This window comes from Nannobrachium achirus, assembly GCF_963921795.1.
Source record: "Nannobrachium achirus genome assembly, chromosome: 10".
Classification (NCBI taxonomy): Eukaryota; Metazoa; Chordata; class Actinopteri; order Myctophiformes; family Myctophidae; genus Nannobrachium; species Nannobrachium achirus.
Window position 1 is genome coordinate 2440540 of NC_137819.1, and position 15292 is coordinate 2455831.

Genomic DNA, 15292 nt, shown 5'->3' on the forward strand with positions numbered 1-15292 from the left:
CCCTCTATACTTGGCACGTTTAGAAACATACTTTTTGCTCTTTAGATACTGCTATAAAATGACACAGTGCACACATCGAAAATCAACACAGCAGAAAACATCTGTGACATGCCTTCTTTTATTTTCCTGAGCTGAATACTCATAAAGGTCTTTTATTGTCCTGAGCTGAATACTCATAAAGGTCTTTTATTGTCCTGAGCTGAATACTCATAAAGGTCTCAATTGTTCAGAAATAGTGTTTATTCATGAGCTGCTCCCACTGACTCCAGTGCAGTCTACTGAACTTCCGGCTGCAGTTTGGCACCCATGGTGCGACCAATCTGCACCCATGGTGCGACCAATCTGCACCCATGGTGCGACCAATCTGCACCCATGGTGCGACCAATCTGCACCCATGGTGCGACCAATCTGCACCCATGGTGCGACCAATCTGCACCCATGGTGCGACCAATCTGCACCCATGGTGCGACCAATCTGCACCCATGGTGCGACCAATCTGCACCCATGGTGCGACCAATCTGCCGGTTGGAATTGTGAGATAGCGAAAGGGGCGTGGGTGTCTTTACCTCCCTATTTACCTTGGCTTTGGACGTAGCGTGTGGAAGGAACACGTTATTCCAACCAGTTCCTTTCCCCTGCATCAGGCACCCCGGCTGGCCAGGAGATGGCAAGACATTTAACTACTCAATCAACTACAGAAAATCACTCTGAGACTTTAGTATTCAACTCTGCAGAGCCACAATTCCTTCCCACTTAAACTGACATCATATATTTTTAGTACTGGAGGCAGTGTTGTCAAAAATATTGAGTTATCGAAAAGTATCGATTTTGAATATAGCATCGATTTTCAATATGACTTTTCCATAGTATCGATAATATCGATACTCAGTTTTTACCTCTCTCGCTGGTTTACACCAACGTTACTTGGGTATCCTTCCTACTTTGGCTTATTCCTAGTTATTTTAAAGGCCTATTTGTACTTAGAATGTGAAAACATCAAAGGCAGGCCTTTAAAAAGTGCACTACCATCTACCTCAAGAAGTTCTGTATTTTTCTTTAAATAAAAAATAAACACATTTTTGCACTAAAATCGCTGTGGTTGCGTGGTATCGAAAATGGTATTGAGTATTGACATTTTTCAAAATATGGTATCGAAGTTAGAAATCCATTATCATGACAAGCCTAACTGGAGGTGGTCGTGTTCAAGCGACTCCAGAAGGAGCTACAGTAGCATAGTGAGATAAAACAAGGTGATAACAGTCAAATATATCAGATGAACCACGTCTGTCTGTGTGGAGCTCTGTAAGTACATATTGTTGTTTATGTTTGTCTGTAGTTTCCCTGGAGGATCATGGGATTGGGAGTACCTGGGCTTCGCCTCTCCTGAGGTAAGACTCGTGCACACATACGCACATGCATACACTAACAGCTACAGACTCCCCTCCCTTCATGCTAAGCTGGCCTACGCTGTTCCCTAAACGTCCAGCAGGTGTCGTGCATGAGTGACGTGCGTCACCCCCTGTCCCTGCTGACTGCATGTGGTTTAACCAGCAGCCCTGTGGCTCTGATATATTCAGACTAAACTCACTTGGAAAGGAATGTTATTTATTATTCTTGGGTGGAGAAAAGTGTCAGGGGTGATGTGTGATAGGAAAGTATCAGCAAGAATGAGAGGGAAGGTGTACAAGACGGTGGTGAGACCAGCTATGTCGTACGGTCTAGAGACAGTCACACTGAGGAAAAGACAGGAAGCAGAGCTGGAGGTAGCAGAGACTAAGGTGCCGACTACACGGAGCTGGATATTTCTGAAGCTAGACATTTTTTTGTGCTGTTGGGGCTTGCAGCCACACAAAGCTGGATATTTCTGCCGTGAAACTGGATATTTTTAAAACCGGATAAATAAGTGAAGACATAGTGGAGTGGAGTGGAGTGGAGGTGGAGGTCTGGGGAATCAGATTATTTTAGACCTAGATATCTTTGTCGTGTGGACCTAGATAGTTTTCTATGTGGATATCTGAAAAACCGGGATATATGAAATATCCAGCTCCGTGTAGCCGTCACCTAAAAGGTTGAGGTTCTCTCTGGAAGTAACAAGGATGGATAGGATCAGGAACGAGGTGCATTAGAGGGACAGTGCATGACAGATGTTTTGGAGATAAAGCCAGAGAGGCCAAACTGGTTTGGGCATGTACAGAGGAGGGACAGTGAGTCCGAAGTTAGCCTGTTAGTTCCAACCTCAGCATCCTTATAAGGATGCTGAGGTTGGAACTAACAGGCAGGAAGGACCAAAGAGGAGATTTATGGATGTTGCGAACGAGGACATGAAGTTAAACGGTGTGAAAGAAGAGGAGGCAGAGGACAGGGTGAGATCCAGTATAACTAAAAGACAGTTAATTTTATGTTTGGTTGCACTCTGGTTTTGCACTCTGAAAATAGCAGATCTGCAAGTGAGCTTGTAGATCTGCTATTTTCAGCATGCAACCAAGTGTAAAATCAGGCATTTCACCGCCATCAAGGCCTGGCAAAATACATTGTTGTCGACAAAATCAACTGTAGATCTACTAAAATCATATGATATTTAGTCAACTGAAATTTGAATCAAAAGACTATGACTAAAACTAAATCTAAATTTCAAAATCAACACGGGTGCGATGAAGGGTCATTGAATAAAACATTATTAAGGTTTAATTAATTAGGCTCTGCTTATGTGTGTTAAGATGCTGGCACGACACTCAGTGCTGGGGGACGGAGAGCAGAGAGACAGACACACACAGGTAACACACACACACGCACACACACACACACACACACACACACACACACACACACACACACACACACACACACACACACACACACACACACACAAAATGCATCAAAAGTGTTTGGCCAGCAGAATAACATTACTGTAGAAACACTTACAATCGCAGGTCTGGGGATGCAGTTATTACAGTATGAGAAATACAACAGTGCAAAATGTCACTTGATAAACCAATGCGTACAGTATAACATGGTAAATGGTGCCTTTATATAGCGCCTTTACCCAAGGTGCTGTACATAGATTGTGCATTACATTCACCCATCGACATTAACCCTCGTGCTCTAATGACGGTTTCTCTACCCCTGAGCCATGCCGCCCCAGTATATGATATATTGTATATCAGTGCAGTCCTGGCTCTGTGCGTGCTACGGACGTCTCTTGCGAGCTTTGCTAAGCTGACCCTGCACTGCAGCATGCGCCGCTTAAAGCTGGCAATACACTACAAGATAATCGGGCCTGACTGAATCGGGTAGAATTAAACACTACAGGATCATTTTTTCAGATTATCTGGCCAGATAATCTAAACGGGCTCACACTAGCCGTTTTGAACAGTCGGGCGCACCGCACGCTACAGGATTCTATTCCGATTGAGTCGGGCTCGAACACAGCAATAATAAATAATATAATGAATACAAGATGCCACGGAGGCTGTTCTGAGAGCTGTGCTTTGCAACACGCACGCACACGCACATGGGTCAGTGACGTGACGCCCCAAAAAATGTGTTTTTAAAAAAACTTTAAATTGCAGGCATAAAAGTTATTTACTTTTGTTCTACTCACTCTCAACCTTATGGAAATACATTTTGTTTTTAGATATTTTATTGGAATCAGACTTTATTCAGCAGTTTGTTGTACTTGTGCCTAAAATCGTCATATGGTGTGACATGAAAATAATTGTTCATAAAATGAAAATGGAGTACATCTTTCTTAAGTTACTCACTTTATCAAAGTCCTTTATCATAACTAACCAGTGATCCACTATAGTCTTTTGAAAATTAATTATATCTGTATATTTTTTTCATAATCGACACTCTGTGTGAGGCCCATGTTCATGATCTTACAACATATTTTAAATGTATTCTGTCAAAACTTTCTCTAAAATTACACAAATATTTGTGACTCTTCCTGATAATATTCTCTATGTAATCCATAAACATTTTTTTGGTTTAATCATTAATAAAGGTATGATTTTTCACTATTTGGAATGTCACACCAAATGATTTAGTGTCACACCGTATGATCATATCTTCATGTGTCAAAGCAAACTGTGTTTTAACCTACCTATTAGTGAGTACTGAACTTTACTGATTGATTAAACAATTACCCAGGATAACATGGCCTTAATATTTCTGAACAGGATATTATTGTAGGGCTTTAACATGGGATAAGAAAGAATTGTAGTAGTAGATGGATGATGAGGATGTGCACAGGAATGCTACGCACACCTAAGTCTTCTGCCGGCCCACGGCAGAAGGATCCTAAAGAGACAATAAGGCGCATAGCCACACTTGGAGCCAAGGCAACATTTTATTAACACCAATTAGTGGAAACAGAACTCAGCATTCAGGTAAATTGCTTTTTTCCGAAGTCTCCTGAACTTGAACACAGCATTTTGTGTTGAACAAATGTAATTAGGAATCATGACATTACACCACATCTCCACTAGCTAAAGAGTGCTGGGTTGCGCAACTCCGAAAATAGCTGATCTACAAGCTCTCGCAGCACAACGTGTTGAGAGCTTGTAGATCAGCTATTTTCGCTAGTTTTGTCTCGGGTCCTACCTTAACACTGTCCACTGTCCAGTCCAGTGAGTGAAAGTACAAAAGTATTAGATCAGATTAGATTATACATTTAGACTGTATTGTACATCAGCCAGTCGTATTTGGTGAGGGTAGCAAACCGGCTGCCTTGTTGCGGTTCTGCTATGCCACAGACAACCTCCTGCTCTTCGTAGAAAATGCAGTCTCGCCCCTTTGGCTCCTCTCTCCTTGCTGGGTCATTGTTTAGTTTCTCCCTGTACTTTCTCGTTCTCTCAGCACTTGTCATTTTCCAGCTGACAAAAGAAAATGGAATGTATAGTTTAAGACAAAGAGAAAATATTGTTTAGATTGAAACAATATGTTAAGGTTTCTGTGAAGGGGTTTCTGCTCTGTCTGATGAATTTGAAGTATCACTGAATGAAGCTAAATTACATTTTATGTAAAAATGTTTAAAACAAATGTTTAAATGTACAAAATAAACATGGAACTTTGTTATTTATTGTTATATCTGTAGTTAAATACAGTATAAATCATATGGTGTGACAATCAAGTCATATGGCGTGACAAGCAGACATGTCACACCATTATGATTAAGTGTCACACCATATTACGTTTTCTGCATGTAGGTTTACCTTGAGGCTACTATGTACACATTAGCATGCTAACAGCATGCTAGCTATAACAAAGCAACCTAGATCTACATGGAAATATGACCAAAACTTCAAATAACTTAAGCTTTTTTTAATGAAAAGGTGTCACACCAACAGACATCCAAAGTGGTGAGTTTGTCAAAGTTTCAACAAGATGGCATTTCATGAAAATGTTAAAATCATAACTCACCTCAGACACCTGTCTTGCAGTTGTGCTGGGAGTGCTGAATAGCCTTACAGAAGAAGGACCTCTCTAGCCAATAGGTGTCCAAATAATTGCCTGTTTAATTTGTCCAAACTAGTGTCACACCAAATGATTTTGGTTTGGGGGACAAAATGTTTTTGATCAGAAATGACTGAAAACATTATGCTTTGACTTTGAAAAGATATAGGCTCACAAATAGACATTTTTTTTAGCCTAAATTCATTTTCAAATGATTTTTAGCAATTCTTTTTCTTAGTTTTATTCAAGTTCCCACTTTGAGAAACAAGGTCAGGACAGTCACACCATATGAGTTTTGCCATGTTTGGTTGAAAATTCTGAAGAAATGAGGAATGAAATGTTTTAATCTTGAGTAAGTTCACATAAAGCTTAATGTCCTGCACAATATTCAGAAGGTTTTTGACAAATATATTTTTTATTTATACATGTTTGACACCGAGGACAGCGAAAACGTTACGTCACGTCACCCACCCACATACAAACACATGACGTTATCCACTGACTCGACACACAACACCGCCTCATGCAACGAAAAAAAAAAAGCTTCAATATGGAAGTTCTGTCCTATTTTGACGATATGAGTTCACTTTGACACGTTTCATGTACATCCAGCTCTGACATCCCCTCTCTCTCTTGCGCTAAAGTGCTGCTCCGTCCTTCTAATGGTGCCTGATTTATGATTAGTCGTATGACTGTGTAGCGCACCCAGAACAAGATCTCCAAGACCAAACTGTGTCTGTCCCGTGCGCGAGTGTCGTCCCGCGCCACGTTGTAAGCTTGTAGATCAGGATGGGCGTGTACTTCTTTGACTCCTAGAGATGGGATTTATGGTTCTTTGAAGTGAACCGGATCTATGGGATCCGTTCCTTTCAAAGAGCCGTTCAAAAGACTGGCTCATTTTAGTTACTTTGTAGATTTTGATTATAATTACAAATAACTTCAACCCTATATACATTTATTTCTGCCATATATAGGTAGGCCTACATACCTGCCATTTGTTGCATTGTGAGCTTGTAGATTGGCTATTTTCAAAAGATTTTTCTACATTTTATTCATTGGAAAATCTGTGAAATAGGACATTCTGCCTACTTTCTACTATTGGTAGCCTACTCTGTAGGCTACATTAATTAAATGTTGAATGATACCAATACGTTTGTACTTTTACTCAAGTATATTAACATTCCAAAAACCTCTACTTGTGGCAGAGTATTTCCACATTGATTGCAGTAGGCTATTTTCCCACCACTGTTCATTAGAAAGGAACGGCTCCCTACTGCGAACCGGATCCCATCGTTCATTTCAAAGAGCCGTTCAAAATACTCGATTTGTTCGCGAACGTCCCACCTACTTGCAAGGGATGTGTGCTGGTCACAGTCTTTCTTCTGTTTGTTTGATATACGCTGCCGTTGAGTTTTAATTTAAATCCCAATCATTCATGATACAACCTGATGGACGGACGGACGCTATGAAAAGTGTGTCTGTGTGCGGGCGCGTGTGTGTGCGTGTGTGTGTGTGTGTGTGAGAGTGAGTGAGTGAGAGAGGCAGAGGGAGAGGTGGAGAGAAAAAAAAAGAGATGGATCTGTCACTCAGTCAGATGTATGCTCAGAGACTTGCGTCTATCAGCGGCTGCTGTACCTATTTTCTCTCAGTCCCCTGCTGCCCTTCCAGTCTTCCAGACAAGTACTGATCCAGGAAAATATCAAACATCTTTGAAAAGAGTCGGGCTACCCCCGATCGTCCTCCGAGCCACTCGGCTGGGCTCCGAGTGGATCTGTGAGACCTCACGCTAGACGACGTTCATGCCCGATTGTCGGGCCTGTTTCAGTCGGTGGCAGCCCGATTGTCGGGGGGGTAATTAAATAGCCCGATTATCGGTTAGTGTGCGGCCAGCTTAAGAGGCAAAAACACCCTCATTATGGAGAAGAAACTGAGGTCTTGTTTTCATGTTAAGTTCACTGGTGGCTAACGCTATGTTGTTGTTATGCTAGTGTTGACCTCCTCTATGTTTTTATGCTAGTAGTACACTGACTTCCTGTATGTTTTATGCTAGTAGTACACTGACTTCCTGTATGTTTTATGCTAGGAGTACGCTGACTTCCTGTATGTTTTATGCTAGGAATACGCTGACTTCCAGTACCGCCGCAGACATCGGCAGCGTCGTCTTCACAGCGTCCGCAGCAACAGCAACACTCCAGAGACCAGCAGGAGAGCCGACAGCACAGGTACAGTACCCGAGCACCCGTGAAATACATGGAATTATAGCATGTTATACAATGGGTAGTTCTGATGAAGCAATCCGATTGGTTGAAATATCCATCTACCCGTGATGATAATGAGCACTATGGAACAGGTCTCATCAAACAAAGAAATCAGCTGTGCCCGGTCGGTTCGCAAACGCTCGCTTTTATTGTTTCCGTAGGCGATGCCTTGTAAGTGGCTAGCAGTTTTCATGTGAAGTTCAGGTACATGCAGTAGTAGCGAAATCTGGCATTAAAAATGTACAGATTTCCATTGAATATCTGAATTACAATGAAATGAAGTTGACGTGTTTTTTAAAGGGTAACAGTTGTATAATCGCAATATTAAACTCGAGTCTCGAGGGTTGTGCCTTATCATGATTATATCGGTACTTCACCCCTGCCTAGGGAACTTGTCTATCGGCTGGTTACTGCAGCAATGCTGGCATGCCGATAATCGTAATGATGCACACCCTCTGGCTTAATATTGCTTTTTGTCCATGTATTTTATAGGCAGCAGGGGTTGACACTAAGGTCTCAGCACGTGCCTGTTGGACAAGTACAGGTCATGTTCTACATCACAATTACACATGTATTATAAATGGCAAGACAAAATTCATCAAGAACAGAATTAGTATTGGTTACGATAGGTTATGAATGAATTACAATCACAATGTAATATAAATTGTAAGAATGAATTCATGAGGAATGGTACACGAATACCAGCGGATTCCTTGCTGGGGCTGTGTGATAAAAAAAAGAGAGAGTATGCCAAATAAGTACATAGCATACTCTCAAACATGTCAACAAACCAAGATGGCAGCCAACAGACTTCAGTTATTGCTTAATGAATTACTATGGGCTGTGAGTAATAATCGTCATAGAGCTTTAGCCAGAGGTAGAGTAGAGCGGCCGCTCGGTTCCCAGTTCGATCCCGGCGAGTTGATTAATTGGCCGCCTACCCGTGAGTGGACAAGGAACTGGTTGAGCAACATCTAGTCTAAAACGACACAGTTAAGGCTGAGCCTCATTGTGTTGTGTTATTGCTGTGTGATTGCAGAAGGTTCTATCATTGTGTTGTCTCTGTGTGATTGCAGAAGGTTCTATCATTGTGTTGTCTCTGTGTGATTGCAGACGGCCCTGAGAGGAGCGAGGGCCGGCGGCGAGCGGCGCTGTCCTCCCTGGACGAGGACGACCCCAACATCCTGCTGGCCATCCAGCTGTCTCTGCAGGAGTCCCGCCGGGACCGCCAGGCGGACACAGACAGGTACGCAACCAGGGGAAGCTTATGCTGTATGACCTACAGTAGGGCCCATTGATTCACTCTGAAATAAGGAGCCGAGTTTATTCCGGTTTAGGAGGGCTCCCCGAACAGGCATTTTATCACGCAGCCACTGTTCTTTGGAATGCCCTCTTCCCTCCAGCCCTGAAATGTCTAAATTCCCTTGCAAGATTTGAGAACAAGGTTAATACCTTAATACTAACTGGTCTTAGTTATATCCTTACCCCGGATGGCATAATTTGCACCGATCTTTCTCCTTGAGTACCTCTTGTCCGATATGTATATTATATTATATGTTTATGTATAATCTCAAATCAATCAATCAAATCAATCGATCAAATCTCTCTCAATGTTCTTTGGTTGTTTGCATTGCATATAGAGTATTGAAGTGTGACGTAATTTACACATCCTACCTGGTTCGCGGTTTTCTTCCCCCATTCTGAATTCCCATAGAACTTTTTCATATCGCGTCATATAAGAACTGTGTTCCAATTATAAACACATTATCTCAGCGGTTTGACTCATGGATATGAAGAATCAACTGATGGTGAGAAAACTCTAATGTTACAGTCGCCGAATTAGTTACATTTTCGCTAGAAACTGGCTTTATAAAATATGACTGACTGACTATCATAAACTACACAGAGCCACCTCGCCGACAATATCGCAAAGACTGTTTGTTTATTTTTGGACCGCAATGCTTATATGAGAGGATTTTAAGATGACTGGATGTTATTCTCCATAGAGAATGACTTCATTGGAACCGGGGGATGAGCGAGTCACGCCATGACTTTGTTACTCTATAGTGTATTTGTTTCAAGTCCAAAGTGGGCCACAATGGAAACAAGCTTCATCCACATTGGCCATTTCCGGAATTGACGTCATTGTTGCAATGTATTTTATATCTGTCAATAAAGTATTCTATCTATCCATAGAGACAGAGCCACGGACGGAAGGCCGGAGACAGAGAGAGCGGCGGACCTGGGCGACCCCTCCTCGCGCTCCCCCGCCGCGTCGGGGGCCAGGCGCCCCTCCTCCTCCTCTTTCCTGGAGCCCCCCCGCCCCCCGGCCAGGACAGACTCCTCCCCGCAGCCCCCCGTGCCTCCCCCTCCTCCCCCCGTCCCCTGCCACCGCCTCCCCCTGCCTCACCGCCGAGCTGCTGAAGCTGGGCGACAGCCTGATGAGGCTGGGCGACATCACCACCCCGTACCAGCTCGACGCCAACATGCCCGCGCCGTACCACCTCGATGCCAACATCACCCCCCCTTACCACTTGGACGTCAACATCGGCGCGCCGTACCACCTGGACTCGCGTGCCTTAGGCGGGCAGCGAGACGCGGAGGACTGTGGCCCGCACCCCGCCTACGACCACGGCGTTCCCTGCGACGCGGAGCCGGGCTACGGCCCGGATCCCGTCCACCGGGCCGCCGCCGGCCGGAGCTCGGAACCCAGCTACGACGGCCCCGAGCGGAGTCACGGCCACTGCCGCGCCGGCGCTCAATCCGCCAAAGCGGAACGTGCCGACGTCGGCGGCGACGCCTACACGCTCGCAAGTGCCCCCGAAATCCACCCAAATCCCAGCCTGGAGAATCTGCGAGAATCCGTGGGCCGCCCGGCAGTGACCGCCCGCGAACCCGACGGCTGCTCTGGCGCCGCCGCCAAGCTGGAAGAAGAGGGAGCCGGCGGCTCCGGCTCGTACGCCCCGCGACACACGCCTCCTCCAGCTCCTCCTCGCGCCCCCGGGGTCTCCCCGCTCCACCTCACCCCTCGCCCCCCTCCCACCCAGCTGTGCCTCCCGTCCCGGGAGCGGGAGCTGGAGGGGGACGAGGAGGACGAGGTGCCGCTGTCTCCGGTCATCCCGCCGGGCGGCGCCTTCACGCCCAGCGACCCCCAGAGCCTGGAGCCTCTGGACCCCGAGGCCTCGGCACAGCTGCTGGACAACATCATGGCCTGGTTCAGCCAGAACATCACGGCCCAGAACAGCCCCCAGAGCCTGGCCCTCATCCCTCCCTCGTCCCACCAGAACAGCCCCCAGAGCCTGGCCCTCATCCCCCCCTCGTCCCACCAGAACAGCCCCCAGAGCCTGGCCCTCATCCCCCCCTCGTCCCACCAGAACAGCCCCCAGAGCCTGGCCCTCATCCCCCCCTCGTCCCACCAGAACAGCCCCCAGAGCCTGGCCCTCATCCCCCCCTCGTCCCACCAGAACAGCCCCCAGAGCCTGGCCCTCATCCCCCCCTCGTCCCACCAGAACAGCCCCCAGAGCCTGGCCCTCATCCCCCCCTCGTCCCACCAGAACAGCCCCCAGAGCCTGGCCCTCATCCCCCCCTCGTCCCACCAGAACAGCCCCCAGAGCCTGGCCCTCATCCCCCCCTCGTCCCACCAGAACAGCCCCCAGAGCCTGGCCCTCATCCCCCCCTCGTCCCACCAGAACAGCCCCCAGAGCCTGGCCCTCATCCCCCCCTCGTCCCACCAGAACAGCCCCCAGAGCCTGGCCCTCATCCCCCCCTCGTCCCACCAGAACAGCCCCCAGAGCCTGGCCCTCATCCCTCCCTCGTCCCACCAGAACAGCCCCCAGAGCCTGGCCCTCATCCCCCCCTCGTCCCACCAGAACAGCCCCCAAAGCCTGGCCCTCATCCCCCAGAGCAACCACCACCGGGATTCCCACGACGAGTGCTGGGACCAGGGGGCCAGGGCTGCGACTCCTCCGCCGCCCCGGAGGGCGACGCTGAACCCGCCCAGCCCGCCCCGGAGGCTCCGCTGGCGCCCGGGCATGAGATTCACGAGGAGGGGGACGAGGAGTGCTGCGCGGAGGCGGGCGGCGCGGTGGAGCTGGCGCTGGATGCAGCCGACTGGACTCACGCCGCCTCCGCGCTCTCCTCCTCGCTCGCACACGGCCAGGGAGACGATGCCGACGCACGGGACGACGCAAAGGACAACGCACGGGGCGACGCACGGGACGAGCGGGGCGACGAGACACACCTCAAACACCACCACCAGCAGCACCACCCTCAGCCGGACGAGGACCAATCACCAGAGGAGGAGGAGTGGCTGGAGCAGGAGGAGTGGGTGGAGCAAGTACATTTGGTGTGATCGCCCAAAGTTCTGTGGTTCTCAACCTGTGGGTCGGGACCCCTAGATGATTAACTTAATGTGCAACATTGTTTTCTCTCTCAACAGTAAACAAACCAACATAAATTTTAGGTGTATAGAAGGAATCTGCCCATTTCTAAAGTGACAATTTAAGGACTTTTTAATACCTCTAAAATGACAAATTAAACATTGGCCAAATTGTCAAATATTAGAGGAAGAAATTGTGAAAATAGCAGATCTACATGAGCACGTAGATCTGCTGTGTCATACAAAATGTTGTGCCTCAACTCTTAGTGCTCGTAGAGTGGGGGGGTCCCCAGTTAAAATATGATTCTTTTGGGGCTCGAGGCCTGAAAAGGTTGAGAACTACTGGCCAAGTCTACGGGAGAGAGAGAGAGAGAGAGAGAGAGAGGATGGAGCGGAGCGGAGCGGAACGACGGAGAAGGAAATATTTGTGGGAAGACTGGGAGGTGGGAGAGAGAGAGAGAAAGAGTAAACTGTGATAACCATAGTGTACGTAAAGGGTCGCCTCGCGACCGCGAGGCACTTCGTCCATTAAAGATGATGTCATGAGCGGCGTATTGAAAAGAAGAAAAAAAAAAAAGTGCTTTGACGAGAATTAAAAAACAACAACAAACTAAAAACAAAAACATAAGAGTTGTCAAAACTGAGAGTGCATCATTAGAACACTACTGCTATCACACCTTATATTTATCACCTTTCATTTGATATTGATTGATTTGTACTTAGTGTTTTTTTTATATTTATTCACTGGCCTCCTGTGGTTTTGAGTATTCGACCACTGAGGTGGCAACACGTTGGTGCCGATCGCGTCCCAGATTTTGACTTTTGACCACGAGGGGGTTGTGGGTCCACAAACTGACCCGGACGCTTCTCCACCACGCCGACGCGGTCGTGGTGACGCGGTAATAAAAGGCTTCTGAAGTGGCCAAAATATGCCCACGCCCTGGAGTTTGAGGGTGTTTGTGTTACAATCACGGCGGCTCCCTGTGTGTCATGGGTGTTTGACGCGCGGTGAGCCGGCCTACATAGTAAGGGGATATCTTCAGATTCATATCCTGGAATAAATTCCTTACCAAAAACCTTCTCCACCAATGTGTTTGTAAAGGTGTCTAGTATCACATCTCAAAAAAACATTCCTTGGGTTAAAGGCGGCTCCCACAAATCCCTAGTTTCACTAGTTTCATCACTAAACCATAGATTTGTGGGGCCGTTTTTTTGGCAGAGGAATGTTTTTCATGCAAAACAAATGCTTGCAATGGATTCAGAATCATGAAAAAACCCTAGTTTTGACCCCTTGCATGCTACTTAAAGCATATTTATTTTGGTGTGTTTTATCCTGTATAGTTAAGTTAATGGGAGCCCAACTTTCAGCAGCAGTCAAGGATTCTCCTAGGGAAAATGAATTTCAGTCTTTGTGAGATGTGTTACTAGAGACCTTTACAAACACATTGGTGAAGAAGGTTTTTGGTAAGGAATTTATTCCAGGACTTTATAAGATATCCCCTTACAATACAGTTGGGGGAAGCTGTGAAGTGTGAAAGGAGCGTTACGTCCAGTGTATAGGAGTGTCTAAAGGTAGCTCTGCACGGCACCGGCGGTGGTACGTGGCGGTTGCCAAAATTCTGCCGTTGAACGGGCGGTGGGTGCACTGCCGCGTCGGCTTCGCAAGTCGCAGGGAAGCGTCGAAAGCCGACCGAGCACGTTCGGCCGGCTTAAGAGCCGTCGGATAGCAGCGGGCTTGTTGTTGAAAAAGACATCAAGCTATAACAGTAGCCGTCTTGTCGGTGTCGGTCTTTGGTGCGTTCAGCAAATTATTTTTTCCGCACTTTCCAACCATCTGATCTCCCGACTTCATTGGACTGCCAGTCAGTCTGTAGTGATCTGCAGCAGTCTGTTTGGTGGAGAGCTGCCTTTAGACACAGCATCCCATCTCACCCACATCCCAAGCTGCCACAAAGAGACAAGTAGAGCACAACCCCTGCTGCGAGCTTGTAGATCTGCTATTATTGGAAAAATCATTTGTGCAAGTCTTTGAATATTTTTGGCCCGATTCTATAAATGTCTTCTAAATCCTTCTTCCAAATCAGTGATGCTCAAACTTTTTCAAGTCAAGGACCCCCAAAATTACATGTATTTGGCCAAGGACCCCTCATCTCAAAATATGTTGATCCAGGGACCCCCCAGAAGCTAATATTTGAGATATATTCAAAGATTTGCAAAATAAAAATCAAGATTTTTCAAAAATAGCAGATCTACAAGCTCGCAGCGCGGCACTCGGTGAGTAGAAGGTCAAAGGTCACATGGTTACACACATTAAAATCCTTAGTATTCATTTCATTCTTAAACAGTGATTTGGACCATAATGACGGGTCAATGTTTACCATTGAATGAGCTTCCTAGACCAGGGGTTGGCAACCTTAGCACAGGGGAGGGTGATCACTGGCACACTGGCAGAAGTGTGTGAGAGGATCTATATTTTAAAATCAAATGTTGATTTAAACGTGGTCAATTAAATTAAGCCACCTAAAATTACATCCTGCACATAATTCTACATTCATTAAAATGCTGAACTTTGGCTGGGGGAGGAGTCTGGGATATACGTAGGTGGGTTCTTCCTCTTGAGTCTAATGATCGTTATAACAATGTCCTGACAATCAAAATATGTCAGAATGTTTGATGGGGTGTCATTACATTTTATGTTGTCATGGCACACTGACTATCTAGAACAGGGGTGGGCAACTTTGATGATGGAGAGGGCCACTATATTTTCACACACACTAAAATCCTGAACTGTATTTTTTTTTTACATTTCATTTCAAATGCATGTACAGGTACTTATGTTACTTCTTACTTTATGAACTAAAATACAAATGCATTGGACATTAAAAAAAAGTCTAGTAGTAGGCTACTCGTCATCAAGATACTAATATACAGTAGACTAAAATAATAAAAGCTGGTCATGTTAGCACGTTTGGTTTGGAATTATAACAGCTGAAACCGATAATATATCAGTATTCCTGCAGGCCACATTAAGTGAAGTTGGGGCCGCATGTGGCCCCCGGGCCGCTAGTTGCCCATGTATGATCTAGATAGAAAATAAAAACATGGCATTTCATTTCAAAAAGGTTGCTGGACCCCTGCTCTAGATAATAATGACTTGATTCAGGCTGGCTTTTGTTGTGCCAATTATGTTTCCACACTAACA

General features: G+C 46.1%; 1 protein-coding gene across 1 annotated transcript in view; it reads left to right on the plus strand.

Annotated features, from left to right (window-relative positions):
* Positions 1-12063, plus strand: part of LOC308292350 (ankyrin repeat and IBR domain-containing protein 1-like) — a gene marked incomplete at both ends in the record, with an annotated part of 38839 nt that extends 26776 nt beyond the window's left edge. The window contains 7 exons of the mRNA XM_080734663.1: positions 1337-1388; positions 2718-2774; positions 7571-7676; positions 8826-8958; positions 9909-10092; positions 10130-10964; positions 11615-12063. Of these exons, the coding sequence (XP_080590789.1) occupies positions 1337-1388; positions 2718-2774; positions 7571-7676; positions 8826-8958; positions 9909-10092; positions 10130-10964; positions 11615-12063 (1816 nt within the window). The remainder of the gene's footprint in view (positions 1-1336; positions 1389-2717; positions 2775-7570; positions 7677-8825; positions 8959-9908; positions 10093-10129; positions 10965-11614) is intronic.
* Positions 12064-15292: the final 3229 nt, after the last annotated feature.